The 26,868-nt window shown below is 51.9% G+C and overlaps 1 protein-coding gene across 1 annotated transcript; it reads right to left on the minus strand.

Moving 5' to 3' along the window:
• On the minus strand, nt 1–26,842 carry PTPA (protein phosphatase 2 phosphatase activator). The gene is made up of 10 exons (XM_032130589.1): nt 26,756–26,842; nt 24,532–24,632; nt 23,268–23,354; nt 18,186–18,311; nt 17,340–17,457; nt 15,753–15,852; nt 14,773–14,897; nt 14,190–14,290; nt 9,630–9,737; nt 1–4,612 (listed from the first exon to the last, which is right to left on the minus strand). The coding sequence occupies exons 1-10, from the start codon at nt 26,778–26,780 to the stop codon at nt 4,538–4,540; spliced, it is 966 nt and encodes a 321-aa protein (XP_031986480.1). The 5' UTR covers nt 26,781–26,842; the 3' UTR covers nt 1–4,537.
• Between the last annotated feature and the right edge of the window lie 26 nt (nt 26,843–26,868).

Here is a 26,868-nt window from a genome sequence, read left to right on the forward strand (position 1 = left end):
TGGGATTTGGATGTTATTCATTATCCGTGTTACAGTTGCAACTGGGAACATGGGGAGGGATTCGTTCCAATTTTAGCGACAAATGCATTAATGCCCTGCATAGAGCTGGCCCATGTAGACATTCCCAAGCCCAGGTTTTTTATAGCAAGCAGAAGCAACCACTCCACCCCCAAAAGGCCTTTTCTAACCTCCAAAAACTGCTCACAGCCTTGTGCTCCTCAGAACAAGCCCATCTCCAAGCTGATGATGCCCATCACGGTTCAGCCCTCGCTGATGTGAATCTGATGTGCAGACAGCCCTTTTTCAAGTTGGCTCATCCTAGTTTGAAGTTTGGCACCATTTCACAAGACCCTGTGTGTCCCCAGGATGTTCAAGGTGTTTCTCCAATGTCAATGGGCAGAGTGCTCATCCACCGAAGGGGAAGTGAAGTTAAAGGATGAAGATATGTCCTCTTGGCTATTAGAGCATGAAACGACCTCCAAAAGCCCTGTTAAATTCTACATCTGAGCCAGGAGAGTCCTTGTTGAAGCAGCAAGAAGATTCTTCTCAACCGTACAAGGTTTCCACCAGCATGTTGGCAGCAGTAGAGTCCAGGTTGCTTTAGCAGTTATCATTAACAACCAGTTTCACCTTCTCCAACCCATTTCTGCCTCCTTCCTTCTCTCAGGAAGCCAGTGCCGTTGCACAGACACAGTGCAGAGTCCAGGGCTCTTGTGTGGTTCAGCACCAGGTCCTTGGGGTACAAAGTGCATCTTCATCTTGGCAAGTGCCCGCTCAGATGTTACAGGTCCTGCTGTGGGGGCTGCTTTGTTTATTCACTCGCAGGATCCCAGCACTGCACAGTGGAACTGAGCCACACACCAGGGACAAGTTAATACAGCAACAATGACATTAAGTAGTTCTATTTTTTATTCTGTTACTTCTATCTCCACATGAGGCTGCTTCACTCAACTCTTACTCCATCACTGGCTGCCACGAGCAATCATTTATGAAGGAGGGCTGTGAAAGAAGAGACAGGGCAAGGCTGATGGCGATTCGTGAAACGCACCCCGTGCGAAGGCAACAGCTGCTAAACAGCAACACGAACTGGCCTACGTATGGCAACCCCAAAGACCCAGCTCTGAAAACTGAATTTTTAAAAAAATGGCTTGGTCAGTGGGCTGAGGGGGAAGATGGCCAGAAACCCACACTACGTCTGCTTCCCCTTCACTGCGCGTCATGTTCGCCAAGGGACACGTTCAAGACGAATTCAAGTGCCTTCAAAGAAAACATTTGTGATCCAAGATGACATTTCTGCTCACCATCCACCCCTCCACACTGCTGCCGCTTTTAGCAACATGCGCTCACACAGTTGGCCTGTGTTGATGGAGAAGATGTAACCCAGAGACAAGAAAAGGAGCATTTGCTAAGCACAGCTACGCTACCTCCAACCACTCGTGAGAAGGTCCAGGTTTAATTTAATTGAGGTCTATTATAAATCCAACAAAGCTGCTGAACTACACTGATGCTGGAAGTCCTGAGTCAGCTCCTACAGCAGGACAGGAAAAACATCTGAAGAAAAAGGTTGCAGTTCTCACCCTGCCTCAGAAACAAGGCTCAAACATCCTTTGGTTATGAGAGTCTCTGACCTTCAAGAGGTATTTGCTGGCCTGGGATCAGGCTTTGCACATCACCTACCTGCCAAATCCCAGCTGGGATGGGGGGTGGACACAGCAAAAAAGTTAATAAATAAACCATACAATAAAACAGAAAGACACCTTGGAAGGACACAAAGACAGACCGGATGGAGTTGATCATGCAGTTAAATAATGAATCAAATTTGGTGCAAGCATGAGGTCAACCACCGACATGGCAAGTGCCTCCACAAGGCCTCTTCCCTGTGCCGAAGGCTCCGGCCCTTGGCTTTGCTGGCTCTGCTCCCAAAGCAGGAGCAAACCCAGTCTGAGAGAGACCAACACAGTCACCAGTGCAAAACACAGAAACTTTAATTAAACCTACAACACAGGGGGAGGTGGGAAGTGCTGCTTCAGACACAGAGCAGCTCTGGGTGCTGCCATGCGCGTGGGCAGAGGAGCTGAGCCCCTGGGGGATGTCACTGGGAGCAAGAGGAAGGCAAAGCAAGTGGCTGCCACGTGATGGGGGCACATCCCAAGCAGGCTGATAAGACTCAAATGAGAACTGACATCCCAAAATCTCCAGCAGGACAGATGTGCAGATCTGGGCAAGCAACAAACACAGAGCTGTGCGTGAGCCTCCTCCCTCCGCCTCCACAGGTCCCAAGCCCAGAGACACTGTCCCAAGGAGCAATGCTGCAGCTGCAGGGGAAGGAAGCACCTCTCCACCCTATTTTGGTGCTGTATTCCACATTCCTGGAGTCCCTCCCATGTATCAATGTCAGAACTTTCACCCATCCTTTTGCATGGAAGCCTCATTTCCACAAGACGACCTGGAGAGATGTTTTCCCAACCCTTGGGCAGATAAAGAAAACCAGATGCTTTTGCTCAGCCATTGCTGGCCAGATGCTGCAGAGTCATTTAAAGCATGGGGACACCTGCCAAAAGGCACAGCAATGTGAGGGGACACAGGTGGAGACACTGTGAGTCTCTGCTCCAGGCACGGGCTGCTCCACTGAAGATGGACTCATCAAGTCCCAGCAAGCACACAGATTTCCAGCAACATTCCAGGAGTGGATCCATTTGGAAAGCCAAGACAAAACACATCCCACTTAGGAGTAAAAGAAGACTTAACCCCAGTCTTCCATTTTCATTTAAAATACAAGTTTATAGTGTTGTTTCAGGCAGGTCAAAGGCTCCTTGTCCCCCACCTCCTGCCCAGGGCCAAGCCAGGAGCAGACAGGACAGCTGTAGTGACAGGAAGCTCTGCTTCAGCTCTGTGGACAATTCACCACCTCATAACTTAGACTCTTTTCTTACTCTCCTTCCCCTGACTGCCTGCAAGAACCTTTGTAAGATGGAATGAGTGGGTCTGTTAAAAATAATTTAAAAAAAAAAAAATCACAACCAGGTTTCTTCCCCCCACCCCAGCAGTAAAGCAGTGCAGCAGCAAAAGCTGAGCAGCGTGGCTGGGGGCAGCCCCTCCATGGTCTGCAGGAGTGCCAGAGGAAGGATTCCTGCTGCTCCTGATCCCCAGCAAACACCAGTCCAGAGCCATGTCCCTGCCACACCCAGCCTGGGAACCCCAAGAAGAAACATCCCCACTGCAGCTGCAAAGCTGTGCACCACCTTGGACAAGACCTATGGACAGACAGCTCTTCTCAAAACAAGCACCAGCCCTTTCTGCCCTCCAGTGATGCTGCTGGTGTGATCCAGACTACCTGCCTTCAACACGCTGCTGCTGGTGGCATTGCAAGTGTGGTCCCTCTACCTGAGATCCAGCACAGCAACACCAGCAGGGAAGGAAAAAGGGAAAGAGCTTTCTCCAGGTATAACCTGCTGTCCTGGGCTATTTATGCTTTTTGTTTCCAGCACGAGTATATAAATGCATGAGAAGCCGCATGCTGCCCCCTCATGCTGCCTGTGCTCCAGGGATGTCCCCCTTGAAGAGCTGCGGATAGTGCTGCTTCGTGAGGAAATTCCTTTGCTATGGGGCTGTCACTACAATTTATGACCAAGCAGGAGCAACCACTGTCGCCTTGTGCCACTGAGGCCAGCCCAGCCCCAGGACAGCAAAGCACAGGGAGTGCAGAGGGCAGGTTGGACCCAGGTACGGATGTGTGTGAATGTGTCAGGGTTTGTGCCAGTTTAGAGGGAGCCCAAGCAGTGTCTTTGCATAGCTGTTCCCACAGAGCTGGGTCCCTCCAGGGACCTTGTCTCCAGCTCCAGAGCCAGCTCAGACCCCCACAGCCCAGAAGGTTCCCAGTTTCACCCGAGAGAAGAGGCCCTAGTGGGAAAGGAAGACCCAGGAAACCTTGCAGAAGAGGTGGAGGAAGGGTGCTTTCCTCACCCAGAAAAAGGGAGAGACATACCCTGGGCTTCCACAACCCACAGACATTCCCTACAACTCCCTTTTCCCATTTCAGACCTCCTGTGCAGGCAAGAGCCGGCTGATAAAGACACGCACAGGCTCACACCTCACCCCGTGCAGTGGCTTCCCAAAACAAACAGCAACAGGAAACTCCAATGAAATTCAAAAGGGAAATTGCAGTTACCACTGCCCAACACATACACACGTGCCTTCCTCCCCTCCACACCCCTTTCTCTCGGGAAGAAAGCAGAGGGCCTTTGCTGCAGGGCAGCCCCTGCTCAAACCCATCCCCATGCCCGGCAGTCATGCAGATGCGGCACAGCGGAGCAGCACGGCCCCGGCTCAGCCGCTGGCGAGACATCCCCAGGGTGAGGACGTGCAGGAGGAGCTGCTCCAGGTCCCATCTCCCGTGCCAGGCCGGCGAGTGCTTTGGATCTGTGGTTGCCAATGAGGATGTGCAGGAATGGATGGGCTGGGTGGTGAGGAGGGGGTGAGGGGAGGAGGAAGAGCACTGCGCTGTGCCTCCGCTGCCTCGACTCCTCCTGCGGTCTCCTTAAGATGTCACAGGCTGGATGGGGAGCAGGCTGCCGAACTTAAAGTGCTGGATCACAGGAAACTTCTCCAGGCACTGCAGGAGGGGAGATAAAGAGAGGTGAATTCAGGAGACATTTCCACCTTACACACATAGCCAGAGCCGCATCCTGCCCACAGGGTCAGGAGACAGTGAGTTCAGGGCCACTCAGCTCAGACGAAGGCAGAGGATCAGCCCCATGTCTCCCCCCCTCCCCACATTCCAATCAGGCTTCTCAGGCCAGTAGCAATTCATAACCCCATCCCTTTCCCTTCAGCCAGAGTCTTTTTCTTACTGAAATTCAGGCCTGGAGCATGAGCAGAAGCAGCATGTCTATGTCAGCAGCTTTCTCCCTCACCACTCTCCTTGCTCAAACTGATCTCTTTGAAGAGCTTCACCCTACAAACATTGAGAACTGCAGAATCCCCCTGGGCAGAGAGACTCTGTCCCCCAGGCCAGTGCCCACACTCTGGGTTTGAGGCACCATTCGGCAGCTGCAAGGCACTGCCCAAACTGCATTCCAGACGTCTTTGATGGACAAGCACCAGTGATTTTGCTGCCATAGTTTAAGATATGATCCTATTTCCAACAACCCCTCAGCCCTGAAATTCTCACCTCCCATTGCAGAGGAATGGATCACAGGTCAGTCATACAGGTCCACTACAAGGCAGATTAGCTCAGAGCTACTTCCTGCAGCTACACCCGAGCTCAGTGTGCAGTGAGCAGGGCTCCAAGGGCACAGCCCCTTCCACTCACCAGCCCAATGGCAGGAAGGTCAGGGACTGTGGTCCATAACCACGTCAGAGTTTGCCAGCACTCACCTGGCAGAGCCACTCAGAACTCTGGTTTTTGAGTCACTGCCGACACAGACTGCCCAAACCTCACAGAGGACACAGAGCAGGCTCAACTCCATCACAGAGACCTCAGCAGTGCGTGTTTGCCAACCACAACGTGGTTACAACTCTCTCCAGGAAGGAGTCTTGCACTCTCCATGGGGCCAAACTGGACTCGCTGCAGCAAGGGGAGACTCTGGGGCTGGGGAGGAAGCTGTGTGCTGCAGACAGCTCTCACCCCAAGGCAGGACTCGGGCACAGGCACCCTGCCCTCGTGCTGTCGTCACAGGCAAGCGGGAGGATTTGTGCTCAGAAGCCCAGGCCTGCAGTAATCCCTTTGGAGCCAAAGGTCAGGCAACTGGTTCCAAGCACACTGGAGCCAAACCAGTTTGGAGGTGGTGAAAGCACAACACGGCTGTATCCATTCCTGGGGAGTAATAGCCAGGCAGAACCCACAAATCTCCACAGCAGGGCACCAAGGAGAAGTAAATCCTGAGAGCATCAGGCCACGTCACCTTCAAAGCTTCCTAATGCTCAGAGCTGCTGCCGTCTCTCCACACAACCACTTACACAAACTCTCAGAGGAAGCAGGGCTGGGTAACAGGGACATGAGGGGAGAGCAGAGAGAAATGAACACTGGAGATGCTGACAGCTAGAAATGTCAGCCCAATTAGCTCCAAGGAGTCCCATGGAAGACCAGACTGGTTTGGGCTCCAGGTGAAGAAACCTTACCACCAGTGGGAAGAATAGGTATCCATTCCATGTAACACATCGCCAGCTCAAGAAGAGACAAGCAGAGAAACTTCTCCTATATCCAGAAGGACTGGCACGAGTTTACTGGATTATCAAATGTACCAAGCGACAGGGCCCTCCTTGCATCAGCTGTGGATGAAACTGTATCTAACACTAGCTCAATTTCAGGTTTATTTCTTCTTGCTACCATCTTGATCACACTGAAGGTCTGCTTGGGACTCAACTGGGGAGCAGATTCATGCACCAACTCCAACCTTTAAAGATGGAACTGGAACTAGATTAGTTACAATGGAAAGTATTTCCTGACTGACTGCAGAGAAGGAAAGGTCAGGAGACTCAAAAGCAGGCTCAGGGGAAAAACATCAAGGCTGCTACTTTAACCACACCATTCTGTCAACTTCTTCACTTGCCTTTGATGGAGAGAATAAGAAAAGACCTTGGACTTTCAAGCAAACACGTCTTCACCCATTATATTATAAATAGACACATTCAGGATTTCATAAACACACAGAGCTGAAGACACATTGTCTTCAGTCTACTGCTCATCCACCCTGGAGTGCCTGGTCCAGACCACAGCTCCTGGACACATAGACAAATGTGAGCTTTCTGTCGGCTGTTTAAAGTCACCCCATAGAGGAGACAGAGAAGAGATAAAGCCTTTGGAGTGCTTTTTAAATGAACTAGGTCTGGGGGCTGCCCCACTCCCACCAAGTGGGATTTCTCCTGGTCTGTTTCCAGCAAGTGACCCCGTCCTCTGCTGCTGCCTCCACTCAATCCCGGTCGGCGCCGTCCAGCACCCAGCGCTTTCCAGCCTCCCCAGGCGTGTCACAGAGCTGGAGCCTCCAGATGAGTGTCTGATTTCACCTGATCTAATTGCAATGGGTGATCAGTAGGGCAGGGAGAAGGGAGGGGAAAACAAATAAAACCTGAAATCTTGCTCTCACCTTCGCCAGTTAGACAAAGTGACACCACAACCCCAAACCTTCCCTCTCTTTGCCATCACATGCCCCAGGCTCTGCCACAGAAGCTGCCTGCCTTGAGCTGGACAAAGACCCATGTCAGCACTTGATGGGTGTTGCTGACTTCTCTTCTGCTAATGCTGGCAGTGGTTGATTCCAGAAAGACTGCATTGGTGAAGGCTACACAGAGAGCAGAAATACGCTGGGAGCCAGCAGAAAAGAGACAAGGTTTGTACCTGGCCTAAGACACCCAGATGGATTCAGTTTGCAAAGGATGAGGGTTCAGTGACTCCTAACCTTGCATCATTCCCAAAAAATCAGCCAAAGAGATCCTCTAGTTGCAAATGTTGGTGTAACCTGCAGGGCCAGGCACACCATAACTGAAAGCTCTGCCCAGCCATGCTGCCATGTGCACATCCACACCCCCATCATCTCCCAAGACAGGCAGGAACTGGCTGAGCAAGAAGCAGGGTAGAAAACTCCCCAGAACAGATTATATCTAAAGATGTATCTATTGTAAAGAACCCTGAGGACTCCTAAGCAGGAGTGCCCCCTCTCCTCTGCCCATCCGGGTGAACACAGCTTCCATGCCAGGCCATGCCATGCCAGGAGAGGACAACACTGCACAAGGATCATGTTTTTATGATTAGTCCTTTAAGACCTACAAATATTATTTGAGGCAAAAAAATAAATTTAAAGTTCTTTGGTCGACTCAATGTTTTTTACACTTTAGCCTAAAAATAGAAGTCATTACCCTTCCCAGCAGTTTTTGCATTCTCCCTTTGACACAGCTACCTCACAGATATTTCTAGAAACCTACCAGTACTGGATCCAGCATTTTCACACAGAAAATTTTTGCTACTCAAAACAGATTAAGGCCTTTAGAAAAGATCATGTCTTGGGTGCACGCAGAAGAGCCAAAGAATGTCTCAGTCTCTAGAGGATCCCTGAGCTGTGCTGTCTCCAGCCAGGGGATAGGTAGATCTGCCAGCACATGGCAGCCCCAAAACATCAGTGAATGTGTGCACTGCACTGTGGGCTCATCACTGCCAAGCTCCTCCAGCCACAAACAGGTGGGAGCAACCATGGCACAGAGCATGTGGGGCACCAGGCAGGAGCACCTGAACATGCTGGGGAATGTGGGATGCCAGGGGAGTACCCAGCTTGTGAAGGAACTGATCCAAAGGAAAGGAAGGACTACGGCAGGGCTGTTGAGGCAGCAGCAGACCACACTGAAGCTCTAGGTTTTAGAAGACTCATGTTTCACTTTAAAGGCATTCACAGTGCTCTGGTCCTCCCTTCAGACCCCTCAGCTCTCATACCTTAGCCTCCAGCTGAGGGTTTTTCAGCAGGCAGTGTCTCCAGCCCCTGTGATGGAGCTGCAGCCCAGGGACACCCCTCTCTCCAAGGAGCAGCCCAGAGCACCCCTCCCAGGAGCAGCCAGGCAAGGGGGTCGGCCCCCAGCCCCACTTCTCCTCTTTGGAGGCTGGGAGGAAAACTGAGCTGGGGGTGAGCTGGGGGCGGAAGGAGCCAGTGGGCCTGGGAGTGACACCTCACAGATTAGAGAGGTATGTGGCCTGGAACCTAAACACAGGATGTGCAGTGCAGAGGAAGGGCTGGGGGAGGGAGCGGCCGCTCGGCACAGTTAACCCCTTTGTGCACTGGGCCTGAGCAGAGCTGTCTGCAGAGCCTGTGTGTCCCAGCAACAGGAGCTTGTCCCAGCTCCCAACAGGAGCACGGCTGACACCAGCAGCACTGCAGGGTGTGGGATTAACTCCTTCAGGCACCACCGGTCTCCCTCGGTGCCAGGAGGGAGTTGCACCATCCCTGCTCCTCCAGTGCTTTAGTGCAGCCAGTGCGTCCTGCAGAGCCAGCACCATTCCCTCCGGACTCCCAGATGTGACGGTTCCTGTCCTGCTTCCTCAAATCCAGGGTTAGCTTCAGCAGGAAGGAAGATAAGGGAGAGCCAAAACTGCCCAGTTCTCCAGGTCAGGGTTCGCCAGGAAAGCCTGGGGCAGCGCCAGCAGAGCTGGTGGGTGGAGGGCTGCCAAACCAGGGAGGTGGCTGTGGCCTTGCTGGGTTGGCACACGGCACAGATGGGGCTTGTAGAAAGGGTAAATCAGTAAGAAGCATTCAGCCTGCTCTGGGGCTCTTGAAACATGGGATGGTAATTTAAAATAAGTTCCCTCTAGCTGGTAAAATAGTGGTGGACCAGAAGAACAAGCCGGTCAAGACATTGGCCCTAATTTGGAGATCTGCACTTGCACTACGGTAACACAAGACCTGGCAAAAGTCATGTTTGCAAGGAATGGCCACTTTGGGATTGGTTTTGGGGCAAACACGAGGCAGGAGCTTCCTTCTAGCCAGCAGCACCTGAATGGCCAAGGGCTCCCAAGCCACAGTCAGCAAGAAGTAACAAATAGCTGTGATGGGATCCCCACACCTGGAGCAACACAAGAGCTGACCCATGGTACTGTGGAAGAGAGGAGGTGTGTGGCTGAGCAGCCTCCCCCTGCCCACGGCACTCACCTCTGCCTTGTACATGCGGATGAGGCCCTGGTTGACCTTGGACCAGGAGGCCACGGCACTGATGTTCCAGAGCTGGTTGGAGTGCTCAGCAAAGGGGCCTGTCTTCATCTGAAAGAGACCCAAGCACAGGGCTGAGGGAGCCAGGCCAGCCAGGAAGCTCATGCACCAGCAGTGACTCACGCTCACACTCTCTCCAAGCAAACATTCCCACCAAGCCCAGTGACCCACGCACCAGCCACCTCACTGCGTCTTCCCTCCCTCCCTCCATGCTCCCTCCCGCTGTGGCCACATCATATGAAACCGTGGCAATCCAGCTCCCCTCCTTCCCTGATAAAATTAAGCCTCTTCCTGCCACGCTTTCCTAATCAGACCTCCCTCTGCACACCTCTCTTTTAATGACTGTATTAAAAAAGCCCCACATAAGTCCTGTCCTCCCCCCGAGTAGAGCTTGGCTCAACGCTGTTCCTATTCTACCCAGAAACCTCCCAGTGCAACACTGCTGGGCTTTCCAAGAAAATGACTCACTCCCCATTCAGATCAACAACAAGCAGCAGCGACAACCGTCGCTGCCTTCCCTGAATACAGAGGGCAGTGCAGGTTGGCAGCAGCTCTGTGTCCACAGCCCACTCCACACCTGCCTCTAGCTGAGGAGGGCTCTAGGGGAAGCAGGAGGGGACACGCTCCCCAAACTAGCTCCTGAGCTGTGAGCTGCTGGCTTGCAGCAGACGCCTTAAATGGTTTTTTAAATTTTTTTTTATACTCCACTGTTTCTCCTCCCAGGGTGAGGAGTTTGGAGAAGGGAGGGCAAGAGGGAAGCTGCAATCAGGGGCAGTTACATGTAGATTCCCTGGGCAGCTGTCTCTCCTTCTCCTCCATGAACAAAAACAGACCCTTAGGGAGAAAAAGAAATACAACACAGCCACTCTGACTGAGCAAAGTTCCCATGACATCAGAAACCACAAGGCCGAAGCTCACGCTAAAGAGGAGCGTGGGGAGAGAGGAATCTCTTGGACTCTCATTCCCGACTTGGGGCTCGAACAACTAACCCCTTCCCTCTGTGCACGCACAGGCCTGGAGAGAGGGTGGGAAAAGTGCCTCCAAAACAACCTCCATGCCCACTAAACAAGCAAGCAAGGCCAATCAATCTGCTTTGGGAAAATGCTGCTGCTTTTCTGCAATGCCTGTGCGACACCAGCCTGCAGCAGAGAAAGAAAGAGAGGGAGAGGGTGGGGGGACCCAAAAACCCCACTGCTTGGAGGATGATGTGCTTCAAAACCCACTGGCCTTGGGGTTGGAGCAGCGGGGGAAGTGGGTCTGCAGCTGTGCCTGGTGCCGGGAGAGCGCGGGTGCATCTCCACTTCCCCTCGGAGGTTCCCGTGAGCTGAGGGATGACGGATGAGCTGCTCCCTGTCCCCTCCGCCACACGCTTCCCTCATGGGTACGAGATGAAATGTGCACACACACAAAGCACGGCGCTCCCTGGCAGTCCCAGCGCGTTACCCAGCACAGGACTTGGCATCGGCGGGCACCCAAAGCAGTGGCTGCCAGGGAGCTCCGAGCCAGGCAGCTCCATCAGAGCCTCCCCTCTCCACACAGGAGGTTTGGCTGCCTGGGTTTTGAAGCCAAACCTTCCCCCAGCACCACTGCCCTTCACAGGGCCACAGCTGGCATCAGCCACCACCACCCCACTCTTCTGCCCTTCCCAAGCCAGAGAGCACAGAGGAGGCAGGCACAGCTGGTCAGTCCCACGCTCGTGCCTGGCACAGCCACCACTGTGACCCTCCTCACCCAGGACACCCATCGAGGGATGGCTTGGCTATGGTTTCAAGCTGGGGTGGGAAAAATAAGAGGGATGAGAAGGGGAACAAAAAAAAATCATCTCCTTCCAGCCACAAAGGGCGAAGAGGGAGAGCTGGGGGGGAGAGCGAGAGGCGGCAAGCGCGCTGCAGTCCCGCAGTGACCCCAGGGGAACGGAGTGAGTCAGAGCAGCCATATTGAGCAGGAAATTACTCACAGACGCGGCGTTCCTGCCTCTCGGTTCCCAAGAGAATCGGCCTTTTGTAAATGGTTCCTCTGTCAGTGCAGGGGGGAGGGGGACGGCTGAGGCCGTGCTTTCCTGTCAGCTCCTTCCCTTCCAGCAGAAACCTGAGCCCTCCCTTCCCAAATTTAGAAGCCAGATTGAAGCTTGAAATTCCTGCTGCCTGCCCTAAGCTCTCGGAGGAGCATCTGGGCAAGTGCCCCGATCCCCCACAACAGCTGGGGTGTACCCAGCTCCCCTCTTCTGCACACACACAGGCAGCCCTGCATCACTGCCCTCCACAGCCCCTGTGCTCCCAAACCCTCCTCATCCTCACACCTTCAGGTACCCCACACACCCCTTTGGCAGGCAAAGGCAGCAGTAGGGGAACAGTTCGAGTCCCAGCCAGCTCTGCAATCCTCACCCTGTTCCAGAGCCACGTGTTCAGGTCCAAACCCACCCTGCAGATTTTCCAACATCAGGTCAGCTCATGCAAGATTCAGTGCCGTGCCTGGGCACTGCTCTGAGGAGGATGCTGTGGTGGGTTCAGCCTGGACATCATCTTGCTGCTGCTTTAAGAGCCTGGGGTTTAAATACACACGTGGCAAACACCACAACAGCGTATATTCATATTCCTGAAACATCACCTGGGGGCTGAGAGCAGTATCTGCTCAAGAGCATATTCTCTCAGTTGACAGAAAACAACCTTTCTCAGTTATAGTCTGAAACAAAACCTGCTCTCATGTTGGTAAAATGTACCAGACCCACCAAGGAACTGTTGTGGTGTTTGTTACATGTTTAACACCTTTAAAGGAGAGCTGTTTCTAGACGACAAGCTCAGAAGAAAATAATATCGTTCATTTATCAAAGTCTTTAATCCCTTCTATCTTTTTTCCCTGCTATTTCGTTTTGTTGTTGTTTTTGGAGAGAAAGCATTTGGAGGGCACTGAGGCTGCCTCGCCCCCCCTAGTGGCAGTCATGGCCTTCCTGGGCGCTTGGGACGGAAAAACCCCAAGTTTTAAAAGGAAAATCTTTAAAAAATGAAGCAGTACCCGCACGGAGATGCATTGAATATACCATAGATTTGGTAATGCAGGTTGCTGCCGTCCTTTTCAGCTCACGGCAGGAGGGCCAAGAGGGCTCCTTGCCACCAGGTGGCACTGGGGAACTCGGAAGAAACACCGAATTCCATGACCCACAACAAATGCTCGAAAAAGGAACTCAAATCACTTATTTGAAAAGCCTACTAAAAATCTGACTTTCTGCAGGCAGAAGCAGCAGGATGGTGCTGGGTATTTTAAACTTCACCTGTCAACTGGGAGCTGCAGAATCTTCTACACACATTTCAAGAGATGTATGTTTTTAACAGGTCAGTGCACTGTCTGGATATTACAGAGGCCTAAACTAAAATAAATCTTTGACCCTCTTGGCTCCTGATTTCCTGTCCTCATCTTGATCTCTTCCACCAGCACCTCTTTGCTATCCATGGTATGATTTATCTTGGCATTAAGGGTTAAACCCTGTGAGGTGCTGAGTACCAACAAACCCTACCAGATTCAGCAGGACTCGACCCAGCACCTCCTGGGGTTTGGGCCAAAGGCTCCTATGAAGATTTCCTACATGAAAGGCTAAGTTCATAGTCTGTAACCTCCCTTCTCATCTAATCACTAAACTAGACAGGCGAGGAGGGGGAAAGCGAACAGAACAAAGGGGAAGAACCGCACTCTGTCCTTCAAAATTAATCCCATCAACTCCCTCTTGCCAGAGACAAGAAATCCCTCACCACAACAGAGCGGGTAGCTCTTGCTCTCCCTGTCCAGACTGTGCAGTGAGGGAACTGGGAGAAACACGGCCAAATCCTCCACTGATGCTGACAGCAGTAAGCCATGAGCTCCCTCACTGAGAAGCAGCCCATGGCTGCCAACGAGCTGAGGATCACCTGCCCCTCTCGCAAGGGTCCTGCAGTGCCTGAGCAGAAACAGTCCTGAGAGCGCTGCCAGCTGAATGAATCTCAGCACCACCTCTGCTCTAGGTCACTTGTAAATAAGGTGCATTTAATGGGCAACTCTTTCGGTAGAAGCTGGAGGAGACAGAGCAGCACAGGAGTTTGGGAGCCTGCCCTAAGCAAGGGGAAGCCCAGGGCTGCCAGGCAGCACCCGAGGGCTGCAGGGAAGGGAGGTTGTCTTGGCAAGCCCAGTCATTTTGCAGCTCCTACTTCATCTTCCTAGTGTATCTGCAGGAAACACTCTTCTCCATCCAAGCTCCCACTGACTGATCCAAGTGATGATCCAAGGTTATTTGTTTGCACTTGTTACAGCTCCCTTCAACTACAACCCACAGCCCATCCAGCTCAATTACACTTTCCTCTCAACATCCCTGTCTCAGCTCATTCAAGGAGAACACCTCAGCCATGCAACAATGGTTCATCTGCACAGTTCCACGAGAGCAAACAAACAGGCAAAGGAGGAAGAGAAAACCACCGCCAGAACCAAGTATCTAATGTCAAGAGAACGTCCCTATGGGACAAAGCTTCCATTCCTCACCTCTGTAATGAAGAGGATGCACTCCAGGAACATGAAGTCCTTATGGTTTTCATTTACCACCTTCTCATCAACAAAGTGCCGAGGTTCCAGACTTGGATGGTCTAAAAAGAGTAAGAGACAATAGGAAGTAACCTGTATGGCAAATCCCTCCTGAGACCAAGTTCAACCAGGTGTTGTCCTGCCCCACAAACACAATCCTCCCATCAGAACTCTTTAAAAGGCAGCACAGAGTTGCTCCCTTCTATCTCATCTCCCACTCCAGTGCCTCTGCAGGTACAAAACTCCCCAGAGCAGAAATTGCACTTTTTAGCACCAAAACCAAGACTCTCCTTTTAAAAAGCTTCGTTGCAGTCATTGCAATAAAGACAGAAGTACTATACAAGGAAGTCTTCCATCTCCCAACCAGCTTTATTTGGAAAGCTGAGGTAAAAAAAAAAAAATCCAAGCTCCAAACTCTCCTGCTGTATTATACACAAATCTGACATATTTGAATTTAAAAGTCAGCACCAAGTCCCATCCTCTTTAGAACCTAGACAGATGGGGAAAAGGGCAACCTGGGACACAAGAAGATTTTTATTAGTACCTATCAGCTGGGAACTGCCCCATATGAAAGGCAGGAATTGGAAGTCATCCAAGCCCCACACGCCCTGGCTGCCAGCAGGTTCCATCCTGTAGGTCTTCTGCAGTTTTCGCATCACTTCCAGGTACCTGAGACCAAAGAGAAGAGGAAGCATTAAGGCAAGGTCTTCTCCTGTCTTTGACTTATGTGAGGACAAGAACAGTCTGTCTGGGAAAGGACACAACTTTATCACTTGTAAGCAGGACCCCCACATGCAGCAGAGTTCACAGAATATATATTCAGCTCCTTTGCCATAGAAAGCAGCCTGCTGGTACCTCACACCAAACGCACAGAGAAATCCAGTGGCAGGAGTTTATTTCATCTGCAATGTCTTATGTTGGTGCAGATCTTTCCTCATCCCCACTGTTATGTGAAAACACTGACACTTCACATCCCTTCACCAACTTCCAAAAGAGCAGAGTTTTCTGCCTTATGGCAATCACTACTTCCACTTTTCAGGTGGAAAATTAAAGCTGGAAGTACTATCGAAGGAAATTGTTTCCATGCCACCAAACAGTGATATGGCTGGGATTAGATCTCCAGACTCCAAACACCCATTCCACCAGTTTCATCACTATCAACTCTACCTCCTGGGCTGGAAACACATGTAGAGGAGCAGTGGAGGCCTGCCAGTTGCATAGATTTTGTTTATGATGCCTGAAGAGATGTTAGATCAGATATTCCTGTCTATCACAAAGCACAGAGCCTCACCCACAGAGCTCAGTAACTTGTGCTCCACTAAAGTAACTTTCCAGAAGGACACTCTGCCTCTGGCAGACAAGGGGCCATCACCTCTTTTGGAGACAGTTATAACGGGTCAGTGTACAGTCCATTAAAAAGTACATCTGCTCCTAATTTTGTCTAAAATTGTCTTCAGCTTTCCCATTCTACCCTTCCCCCCAAACTGCCCAATACTTCCAGCCCTTCTCCTCCCATTACCTCACCTGTTAAACACTTTGAAGACAATGGCCATCTGGTCATCCACTCTGAGCACACCGATTTTGCAGAGGCAGCAGAGAAAGGCTGCAAATGCAGCTTCGTGCCCTGGAGTTAAAAGACACAAAGAGACATGACACAGCTGTCTCTGGCCCCCAGGACAACCTTTCTGTGGGCACCACAACAGCTTTTCAGAAATCACAGCAGTCACAGTCTGCTCTCAACCCTGTTGTCACTGTTAATGCCATGAGCCGACAATATTTCATCCCCCTGCAGCACTCACCCAAATTATACCTTCTAGACCTTCATAAGGTGATCACGAACTTTGAGAAAAGAAGAAGTTCTTAAGGAAAAACAGCTCCAACTGGGCATGCTGGGAGCAAGGCAGGGACTTTCCCAGGAGCTTGCCACAGCAGGGGAAGTGGAGCACTGCAGAGTCATCTGCTCAGGGGATGCAAGAAAACCTCACATCTGCAAGCAAACAAATTTCCTCCTGCTTCAAAAATATCTCCGAGTCAGAAGGATGTAGATCCCATGACACTGCCAGAACAGTCTGTCCCAGAAGGTACTGGGATCTCAGGCTGAGCCTCTACAGCTTGGTCCTCCAGCAAACAGCAAGGAAAAGAAACAAACAGCAAACCCAGAAACGTGTTTTAGTGGGAAGGACTGTGGAAGAAGGGAGAGTACAAGATCAGCAGCTCTACACAATGGGCAGGTGCAGCTGCTGGTGTAGGAACAAAATGCACCCATAGTCTGGACACCGTGAGCTGGGACACGGGCCCCTGGCTTGGGCCACACGGGATGGGAGGAGAGGTTGAATTTCCTTCTCTGAGCTGACCAAACCCCATCCATCGAGTCCCTTTCCAAGGACAACATCTCCCCCTGGTGCCAGTGAGCCGCAGCCAGCACTGCACAGCCTCCAATCCTTTAAAGCCTTTACCCATGGCCTCCTCTTCCTCTCCCTGCCCAAGTCCAAAGTCATGTTTCCTTACACTCACAGCATCCTGCTCTCCTGCCTTTTGGTGAGGACACACCTATCCTCCAGAGAGGAGCAGAGCACATAGACAATTCTGTATTTAGTTCTCACTGAAGCCTGTGTGGTTACTTCAACCTGCAATTCAGTATCTCCTCAGGTGCTTCTACCTTCCAATTTCAAGTCCCTCTCTAAGCAGTGATTCCCTTCTAGGGACCACCAGGCCATTATGATGTCCCTCTAGGGACACCTTCCACTGAACATGAACATGTTTCTCACTCTAGTTCCAATTCAAGCCAGTATATTTTATCCCTTTAAACTGCCTGCTGCAGGACTGCTGCATGCAGTGAAGCAGGTCCTACAGCTCATCCCAGAACAGCTTGGTTCCCATTTCCTTGGATGAGATGTGAAAGGGTGTCACAGCTCTAGCACAGCTCCCAGCCCCAGCTCTCAGTCACAGCCCACACAGGGCAGAGGGGTGAGGGAGCCCTAGAAGGAAGGTGTTCATTTCAAGCTGGCACTAAAAATAGTGGTAATGATATACTTAAATAAATACAGCACCCGACTCCAAAGGGTCCCTTCCTGACAAACCCAGCCTCGGCCAGTGTGCAAGCCCAGGTACCTGTGCCGTAGTCAATGCGGGTAGAGTTGCCCACAGATTCCTTCAGGTACACAGCCACTTCTGGGGCAGCATCAGCCAAATGCTTGGGAATCACTGCTGACACCAACTTTTCCGCCTCCTGAAAGACATAAAAGACTCCCCCAAATGAGCACCTGTCACCGTCCCCAGGGACAAGGCACCCTGTGCTCAGATGCTGTCACAGAGTGAGGGCTGCAATGGTGCTCTGCAATGCCCAGAGGCAGCACGAGAGACGAGCAAATTCTCCTGTTGGAGAAGTCATCTCCAGAGATGGAACAAGTCAGGGAGAGCTTGTCCTGAGACCTATTCAGGCCACGCACATCCTGTAAGACAGAAAAGCCTCGTCACCCACGTACATTGACCCAGTTACCCACTGAGCCATCTCCAGGATGAAAGCACCACTAGAGCAGCAGAGCAGCTGCAAGGCCACTGCTGTGGGGACTTGGGGCTGTGCCACCCACAGAGCTTGGTGCAGGGCAAGTGCTCTGAGCTGAAGGAATTCGAGCAGTTTTCCCCAGTCTTTCTCTCATTTTGTGACACAGTGGGCAGTTACAAAGCAAAGGAATTCCTTGGGCTTGGACAGCCCTTGTAGCTCATCCAGAACTTGGAGACCCAGCCAAGAGCATTTACATGGCCCATATGCTCTCACAAGAGGAAAAGACAGCACCAAGTCAGGGGCAAACGATGCATATCAAGAGGTGGATCCTTCAAGGCTTATCCGAGCAATTCCTCTGTGAGCTGCTTGGCTGCCACACAGTGACAGAGCCATTCTCCCACCCCTGCTGGGCACACTGCCCTTCTGTGGGAGCTGCAGGTAACACTACTCACCTGGTCCAGTTTGGCGTACCAGGTCCTGAAGGCTTTGTTCCCAAAGCGAGAAGGTTGATCCACTGGTGGGGTTTCATCAATCCATCTGTCAAGGGTGTTCAGCAGAGCCACCAGCTTTTCAATGGGCTACAGAGAGCAAGAGGGTGAGGGGTCACAGTGATGTAAAACAGCAGTCCCTCAGTCTCCAACATCTCTCCCCTTGATGGGAGTCATTAAAGCCCACACCATTCTTCCCAAGAGGGCACGTGGAAATGGGCTGTGCCAACCCTCCTCAAAATGCAGAGGGGACAGAAAAACCATTCTTCCCTGCAGGAGATCAGTCCAGTACAAAGACCAGCCTGAGGCAGACTGAGCCCCAGTCACCCACACAGTCTTTCATGAGCTGTAACAGCACCATGCTCCAAAATCTCTTGGAGAAGAGCCACAGCAAGCTCCCAGCTGTAGAACAGCCCTCACAGGATTGAGAGGCAGGGAAGTGCTACACAATTCGGGGACCTCCAACATATAACTCAGGCTCTATATCTTAAGGGTCCTGCCTTCCCCACAGGATAAAGAATAGCATGTATACAGTGCTATGCATCCTCACCAGTGGCTGATGATGTGATTTAAAGGCCCTCCCTAAGTGTCTCTCAGTAGCCAGGATTAGCAGCAGATGCTGTTAAACCACGACACATTTGTACAGCAAGTCAACCCTCTCAGCATGATTCCTGTTGCTTCAAACTCCTACCAGCCAGACCACCAGGCAGCTCCAGCCCAGGGACACCCACTGCATGTGGCAAAACACAACCTATCCAGGGGAAGAGGCAGCCTGGTTTGCCCATCAGTGCTCTCATCAGAGTAGGAATGAGAAGCTCTCAGAGAAATGTCTCAATTCAAACACAAAGCTGATGGAAAGACAGCAACAACAGCAAGACCACAGCGATGTTTCTCACACCCAGTGCTGGAAGTGAGGGACCCATGTAGGATGTATGAGAGTGGCCATGAAGAAAGAGAAAAGAGGTGCAGCAGGTGACATAGCACAATGTCTCCAGCTGTGCTGTCAGACCAGGGCTGGCCAGTGCACACCCTCTCCCTGCCTGGCCCAAATGGCTGGGGAACACCTACAACCCCCGTACCATGAGGCAACACCACAGGCAGCACTTTTAGCAGCTCCAGACAGTTTCAGGAGGCTCTGCTGACAACTGGTCAAGCCTGCCAGAGGCTCTGGGATCCTCCTTGCCTGACTCCAAGCAGCTGGAGAGCTGTCAGCCGCCACAGCAGCTGGCCAGGCCCCAGGCAATGTAGGCTCCTCTGTCTCGGGAGGGGATTCCTCCTTCAAGGGGACAAAGAGGACAGCAGAAGCGGCGGCTGGTTTGACTTTGCTGGAGGCATCGACCGTGTGAAGCTGGCTGGTCTCCTGGGCTGTGGTTCAATTCTTCACGCTGCTGTCGGGAGGACAAGGAAACAGCAGAGCCCAGCAAGTTTCCAGCCCTTGAAGTGCCACTTGAAGGAGGTGGGCAGAGCCAGGCATGGCAGAGCTGTGCTGCCACTGAACCAGCTGCAGGTTGCTGCTGGGAGGAAGGGTCTCATGGCGGACACAGCCTCCCACAAACAGTGACTCCTGAGGTGCCACCCCAAGGACATGGTGGGAACAAGCAGGAGAGGGATCCTCCCACCCCAGGAACTCGACATTTGGCCACTGAGGCAGACAAGAGACTGGGACAAGACCTGAGCACACCGAGAACACAAAAAAGCCAAGGGACGAGATGGCCTAAAGCTCTGGGTGGCCCTGGAGGCACTAACAGGCCAGTGCCCCAGATGCATGTGGACCAAAGCAGCACAGCCCCCTCTGCTCCAGCTCCCTGCTCCCAAAACACCGTAAAAAACAAACACATTCCCATTGCACTGGGCCAGGTTTGGACTCAGCCCTACTCCTTCCTGGCTATTGCATTCCCCTCCAATTAAGCAACAGCATCCCCAGCACTGGGTTGCATTAAATAATTAAATCGTGCTGGTGATTTATCCGCCGGCACCAGCAGCTCATTATGAGCAGCCACCGTATTTCAAACCCTCTCCACGAGCACTCGGTGCTGCCTGGATAAATGGCTGGCACGGACCAGCTCCTTCCCTGGGGAGCAGAGAGTCCAACCTCCCCTTCCCCACTCGCTGGTTTTAAAGGGATTAAAAGCCCAGCCCCACTGAACACGGGAGAGCAGGACCCAGCTGCCAGCTCAGCCACACCAATAAATAATTAAAGAGATGCGGCTCATTTTGGGCTCAAGGCCCTTTGAAAAGGGGGTAACTAAAAGAAGCAGCTTCCCATTGTCCAGCAGAGGAAGCCTGTACATCCAGGGCCGACCCCTGTGGGGGAGAAAGGAGCTTATGGGAACACAGCCATCAGCACACCACTGCAGCCTGTTTTGCCTGGCTGGGTTTTTAAGCTCTATTTTTGCTTTACCTTTCCAGTGATCAAAGCAAGGACAGCCTCCCCCCTGCTCTCCTTGCTCTTCTTGTTGTGCTGATTTTGCATCTCCTTGACCCTGAGTCTGCCACCAGTCCCAAAGGCAAACCACAGGGTTTCCTACAGAGCAGAGACCTGTCAGCAGCTCTCAAGAGCAGGGGCCAGGCAGACAGAGGTGCTGAGGAGGCATCACAGCAGCCAAAGCTGCCCATGGGAACCAACTCTCCCCCTCCTGGCTCCTCAGGTCCTGTCAGAATGGGGAGCTGCTAAAATCAGCATTTGCTGCTTCCTCCACTTCCTTCCTGGAAGCAGAGCAAAGCCACAAGATTGACCAGTTTCCCCCAGTGCATTGGGCTGTTTGAAGGGAAGATCTGCTCCTTGCATGGCCAAAATTAACCTCCTCCTCCTCACTGCACTGCTCCTCTGATCCAAGTCACTGCCCCAGACTGCAGCCCCAGCAGTCGCTGATGGATCTCCACATGGAAAGCACTCCCTCTAGGAGGGGAAGGCAGGTCACAGCCTATCACTCACACAACCTTGTGCCAGACACAGTGTCTGCGCCAGAGTCTGCTATCAGAGCCTGTCAGATGCCTCCAGCAAACCCTGGACAGCTCCACGCAACGTGTCAGTAGCAGCAGCGCAAGCTCAGCAAGTCTCCAAGGGGGCTCAGCCCCCACAGGATCCAGCTCCTGCTCCAGCAGAAAGGTTGGTATCGACACACACTCTCTGGAAATCACTAAGCTGTCTCTTTCAAAGCAGAGCAGACCATACTTCCATTTTTTATTCCATGGCAAAGCAATACCAGTAAGTCACAGAGAGGATATGCATTCAGCAGAAAGGATTCCAGGAGGTCATTTGCCAAAGGAAGGTGCCCCTGGCATTTGATCAGGGAGGAAGATGGGATGGCACAAAAGCACATCGGCAGCAGGTACAGCAAAAGAGAAGAAAGCCGGGCAGAGATGCAAGAAGAGGCCACGAGGGGCTGAGCCTTTAAAAGCACAGATAAGCAGTTTGATCTACAAAGGAGCCTATGTGAACAAGCAACCTCATCAACAAGACAACCCTGGGGATGCTCCACCTGTGCCTCAAGTCACAGGCTTCTGCTCTCCTCAGTGTGTGGGGAATGAGATTTGTTCCCTGCTACTTCCCAGGCAGTTGGGATTGTGTCTCTTGTTTGTTACTTGGACTGGGACCATGGATGGAAAACATTCACTCCAAGAGGGCTCTTCTGCAGGCACAGCCCTGGTACAGCTTCTCCTGACAGCTCAAAGGGCTTGTCGAAGAGGGTTGGGTTCCTCCCCCCCCTTTGTTTTATTCATTTTTAATGCTCTGTTTCCCTAGAAGTGCTCTGTGAATGGTTGGGAACAAGCGAGATCATGACAAAGACAAAACGCAAAGGTGAAATGCAAGGAACAAAAAGGGAGCACAAAGCCTGTTAGGGAGAGACTCATTATCCCTGATCCCCTCCATGAACTACAGGGGAGATTCTCATTCACACACTGGCTCCTAGAAGGGACGGCTGGACTTAACACAGTACTTCAAACATGAAGACTGGATTAAACACCGTCATCAGCTGCCTTCCCACATCAGAACGAAGCTATAAACACAGGGCCCAGTCTGCTGCCCATTTTGCCTAGATCTTTATATACCACTCTCAGCTTTCTTGCACAACCCCGATCAGTAAAAATGTACCCAAGAATCTCTTCATTGCAGCGCAGAACAAGGGAGGGGGATCCAGTGTGCAACAAGGGAGGGGGATCTAGTGTGCAACAAGGAAGCAAAGCTGGTGGCCAGTGTGTGCTCTGTGGATTGGCAGCACCCAGAGAACCCTCAGGGCAGCAGTGACACCACTGAGGGTGCCTGCCCTTTCCCTCTGGCTCCAAGTGATCTCACTGTGCTCTGAGAAGGTGAACAGCCATTAAAATTGGCTATGGCAGCAGGCAGAGACAAGTGACACCCATATTCATGCAAGGGAAAAACCAGGCGCTTTCTGCTTAACACCTTGGAAGGGGCGATCCTGCCCCACAGTTTAAATCTCCCAGCCCAGCTGCAATCTCTCAGCCCAACCCAGCACCCACCCCTGTGAGCTCTGCAGCCCCTGGGACCTTTAGCACGACCCTGGGCAGGGCAGGTACAGCCAGTGACACACCCTGAGATCACAACTGTCAAACCAGAGCTTGCACAGTGTAGCTACAGCCTGGGCTGAGGAGATCGGTGCCGCTAACACAGTCTGAGCAACGAGGAGGGACAGGAAGAGAAGTGGTTTGCCCACAGATTTTCCTACAGAAAAACCACTTGGGGAACAGGAATGGTACAGACATCCCAGCCTTTTGCCTGCAAGCAGGAGGGAATATCACATCTTCAAAGCATCACTGGTTCCCCACCAGCTTCTGCCCACTTGCTCAATTTCCTGTCCACCAAGCACATCCAGAGTCTCTGCATCCAGTGGGAAGATGGCACCCTGACATTTGCATCCCCAACCATAACCCAACCACATTCATTCTCCCTTGGCTCCCAGATAAGCTACCAATTCATTCCTCACCCACAAAATACTCACTGTAGAGCCAAAAAAAAAAAAAAAAAAAAAAAAAAAAAAAAAAGGCAGGAAAGGAGTAACAAGAGGATCCAAACTCTTCTCCTACCTCTGAAACTTTGTATTCACAGGTCAGCTTCTTGCCCCTGACGCCTTCGTTCAGAGTGAGGATGAAGCCCATGTAGTCTGCGTATGCCTGTGAACACAGTGAGACCGCAGAGCTTCAGTGAGAGCCCAGGCTCTGTCTGAGCACAAAACACAGCACAGGAGCATCCTGCACCCCAAGAGAACCTTTCCCAATACACAACACTGCTTCCTTGGAGACACTCAGGAGTGCAGGGCTTGCTGTGAAGTTACTGCTCTTTTTGGCAGCCCTGGCAGCAGAAGGCAGGTGGCGATTGCATCGCTGCGAAAATTACAGAAAGGAGAATCCTAAAAATGCTCACACTGACCCCAAAATCATTCCCTCAACTCCTATCAGGTCAAATTCAAACTCCTCAATTCTGCAGAGTCTCGGCTGTGCCCAGGCACCCTGCTCTGCACTGCTCCTCCCAGACCTGTGCTGTTATCTTCCCTTTTGCCCTCAGACTCTTCCCCCGTGCTCACACATGATAGGGAAGTGGGAGACAGCCCAGGCTCCTCACTCCTCCTCTCTTTAAATTTGTTGCTTTGGATGCATCATCTCCAGTGCAGCTCCACAGCAGCAGAATGCCACTTCTCCCTCCCTGCATCGAAATCCTGACCAGGTGCAACACCTTTAAACCCAGGAGACTTAAATTGGAAGCTGCACCCAGAGGTTTGCTTGACACCTGGCTATAACCTCAGCTTCTCTCAAGACATCTCACGTCAGTCATCAAGCAAGAATTTGCTCCTAAGAGGTGGGACAGGTCTGGGCCAACACCCCAATCCCTCAAAGGCAGAGAGGGAATAACCTACTTGTTCCACCAGCTCCACAAAGGCTGTAAACAAAAATTATCTGGGAAATTGAAAGGCTCGGCTCTAGAGTCCTTTCCAGAACAGCACAGTGGGAAGGAGCCAGCCCAGGCTGGTGCTACCAGGGCCAGGCAGCAGAACCATGTTTAAGGTGAGCTCAAACAGGGCTGGGTAAATCTAGTTTGGTTATAAAGTACAGGCTAGGTAGAATGAAACAGTCACCAGCTGCTCATCCAACTTGTTGGGAGGGAACAGTAATCATTAGCGCCAAGTAATTTTCCTACAAACGAGCACCAACTCTTCTGCTTTAAAACACAAATTCAATTATTTCCCATTCTTTCCCCAAACCTCCTTTACTTCCTGGCTGTTCCCAGGCCAGACCTGGCTGCCACCAAAAGATCAGCAGCACTTGCCAGTCTTCCCTGTCCCCAGAGCCGTACCTGAGATCGCTTCCACTTGGCCATGTCAGAAACCACATTTATCTCCTTTTTGGGGACCATGAAGCATTGCTGGACAGGAGGAGCCACCTCCTCAGAGGCACCTGGGAGATGCAAAAGAGAGGTAAGACACAGGCACTGGAGAAGGAGAAATCCTCTATTTTTCTTTCTTAAAAATGAACATTTGTTTCTCAGGAGATACAAAGCACACAAATCCATCCCAGCTGGGCAGTAATCTCACCAAGTCCTCCTCACCAACATCCACCCAATCCATGGATAACATCCTCCTAAGGACACTGCAAGCCTTCAGAAAGAAGCAGTATGTCTGTTTTCATTGTTAAAGATGCATTTTCCATTCAGACAGAGAGACTGGTGCAGGAGATAACAAAGGCAACATCCAGCCAGTTTAATTATTTCTGTCTAGTGCAGCCAAGCCTCAGGTCATGCTGAAGCACTGAGCTCTCCTACAAACTAACTCTGCCTTGTTTTTAGGTGTTAAGCCTGACCTTCATTCCTCTAGAAAGGATAATTCCTGCATGGACAAGCTGGAGCAGTGCAGCAAATGCAGCCCAGAGCCATAGCCCTGGTCCAGGCAGCACCAGGGCTTGGGGGATGATGGGACACAGCCTCTTTCATGTGGAAACTGTGAAGATCATTTAATTTCAAAGCTCTCTCAGAGCCCAGGATGCAATATTTAATGCAAATGTGAGTTGCTAATGAACTAGAGGGGCTCTTCGCCCCAGCAACAGAACCCAGGTCCCAACCTGCAGAACCACAAAAGCTCCAAGAGATTTAAAGTAATTTGTATTATGCTGCTGTAAGTGCAACTTTAAATAGCAAGAGGCAGTGCAGAGAGCAATGTCAAGGAACCTGGGCACTAATGTCAATTTATGAATCCTGTCAGAGTCACTCAGTCCACCTTTTTAATCGCAGAAAATCTGCAGTCACTTATTCAGCACCAGCTGTCCTGACACACTCCAGCAACTGCTCTCCACAACCCAGCCAGTTCAGGCACTGTCTCCCTAACAAATACCACCAAACTCCAACTCCTTAAAATATCATCAGCTGCATTTACAGAGAAAACACCATCCAGAAGCATCAGCAGCCTTTTCCACAGTGCTCTCTAGCAGGCAGATCAGATTAAACAGAATCCAAAGTCCCAAGAACCACACAGAGTCTGCTACAGATTTGTCATACAACCTTTGACAGTCATTTGACTTCTCTGCCTTTCACATTCCCCATGCACAGAATAAATTCAACCTCATTTCCTGGCCTGGATGTTGTGATGTTCAGCTCATTCCTGCAATAGTTACACCAAAACTTCCAGCATGAGAGGAACAGCACGTGATGAAATTAAATGACAGACAGGTGTGTCTCTCTTCTGAAAATTCAGCACACAACTCACAGCGACTAGCACCATAACAACGGAGCTCTGCTTTTAAGAGTTTATAACATGAAAACAATGATAAACTCCCAAGCAGTGATGTGAAAAGGCAAACACTGACATGTCCATGATCACGACAAGTGCAGGTGACACATAAATCCCAGGGCAGTGTCCTGATCTGGGTGTTTGCCCTTAACAGAACTACTTTCATTCCTCTGCGTTTGTTTCTCAGCCATCAATGCTTCTGACCCACACTTTGTGCAACTCCTCTTGGTGAGGAGACCAGGAATACTCAAGGAAGGAAACAGTGAGGGCTGCAGGAGTTACAGTATTCTGGGATGAATACATAGGAGTCCAAATCTACTGGTGTGATAGAGACGGGAGCGCGGCGGGTCAGCTTTATAACGAGAAGCAGCTTGCCCAGAGGGGACACTTTCAGGCTAATGTCATGGTGTGGGGAGGGGGAGTCAAGCCCCGACCTTCTAGAGCGCCAAAAGCCACCCAGCTCAGCACGAGAACCAGTCACAAAACCAGGCTGGGGCTCACAGGGATCCCGCATCCAGAGGCCCAGTCCCGACCACCCACCTCGCTCTGGGGTGGTGCCGAGACTCGGGGCCCCAGGCCCTCCACACCCTCAGCAGACAGCCCCCTCCCATCCTCTCTGCGGGCCGGGCGCTGCTGCCACCGCCCCCCCCCCCGCAGCCCAGGCCCGGCGCCCTCGGCCCCGCACCCCCGGAGCGCGGGGCCCTGCGCTGGAGCTCCCCGGCCCCGAGCACGCCCCTGAGAGGCCCAGAGCGCAGCCCACAGCCCCGCGGTTCCCGGAACCCCCGGGCCGCCCCTCACCTGCCCGCCGCTCGCTCTCTGCCATCTTCCCGCAGCCCGGCCCGGCCGCCCCTCACCTCCCACCTCCACGCACGCCGAAGCCGCCGGCGGCCATCTTTGAGCAGGGCACGCCG

The sequence above is a fragment of the Corvus moneduloides genome, chromosome 21, assembly GCF_009650955.1.
Source record: "Corvus moneduloides isolate bCorMon1 chromosome 21, bCorMon1.pri, whole genome shotgun sequence".
Classification (NCBI taxonomy): Eukaryota; Metazoa; Chordata; class Aves; order Passeriformes; family Corvidae; genus Corvus; species Corvus moneduloides.

What these genes read in the sequence shown, in the direction of transcription:
- PTPA (XM_032130589.1), bottom strand. Translation starts at nt 26,780, where the DNA reads ATGGCAGAGAGCGAGCGGCGGGCAG. An exon ending in CCAAGTGGAAGCGATCTCAG is followed by an intron (nt 23,355 to 24,531) that starts GTACGGCTCTGG and finishes CTGTGTTCACAG; the next exon opens with GCATACGCAGACTACATGGG. An exon ending in GCATCCTCTTCATTACAGAG is followed by an intron (nt 9,738 to 14,189) that starts GTGAGGAATGGA and finishes GGTCTCTTTCAG; the next exon opens with ATGAAGACAGGCCCCTTTGC.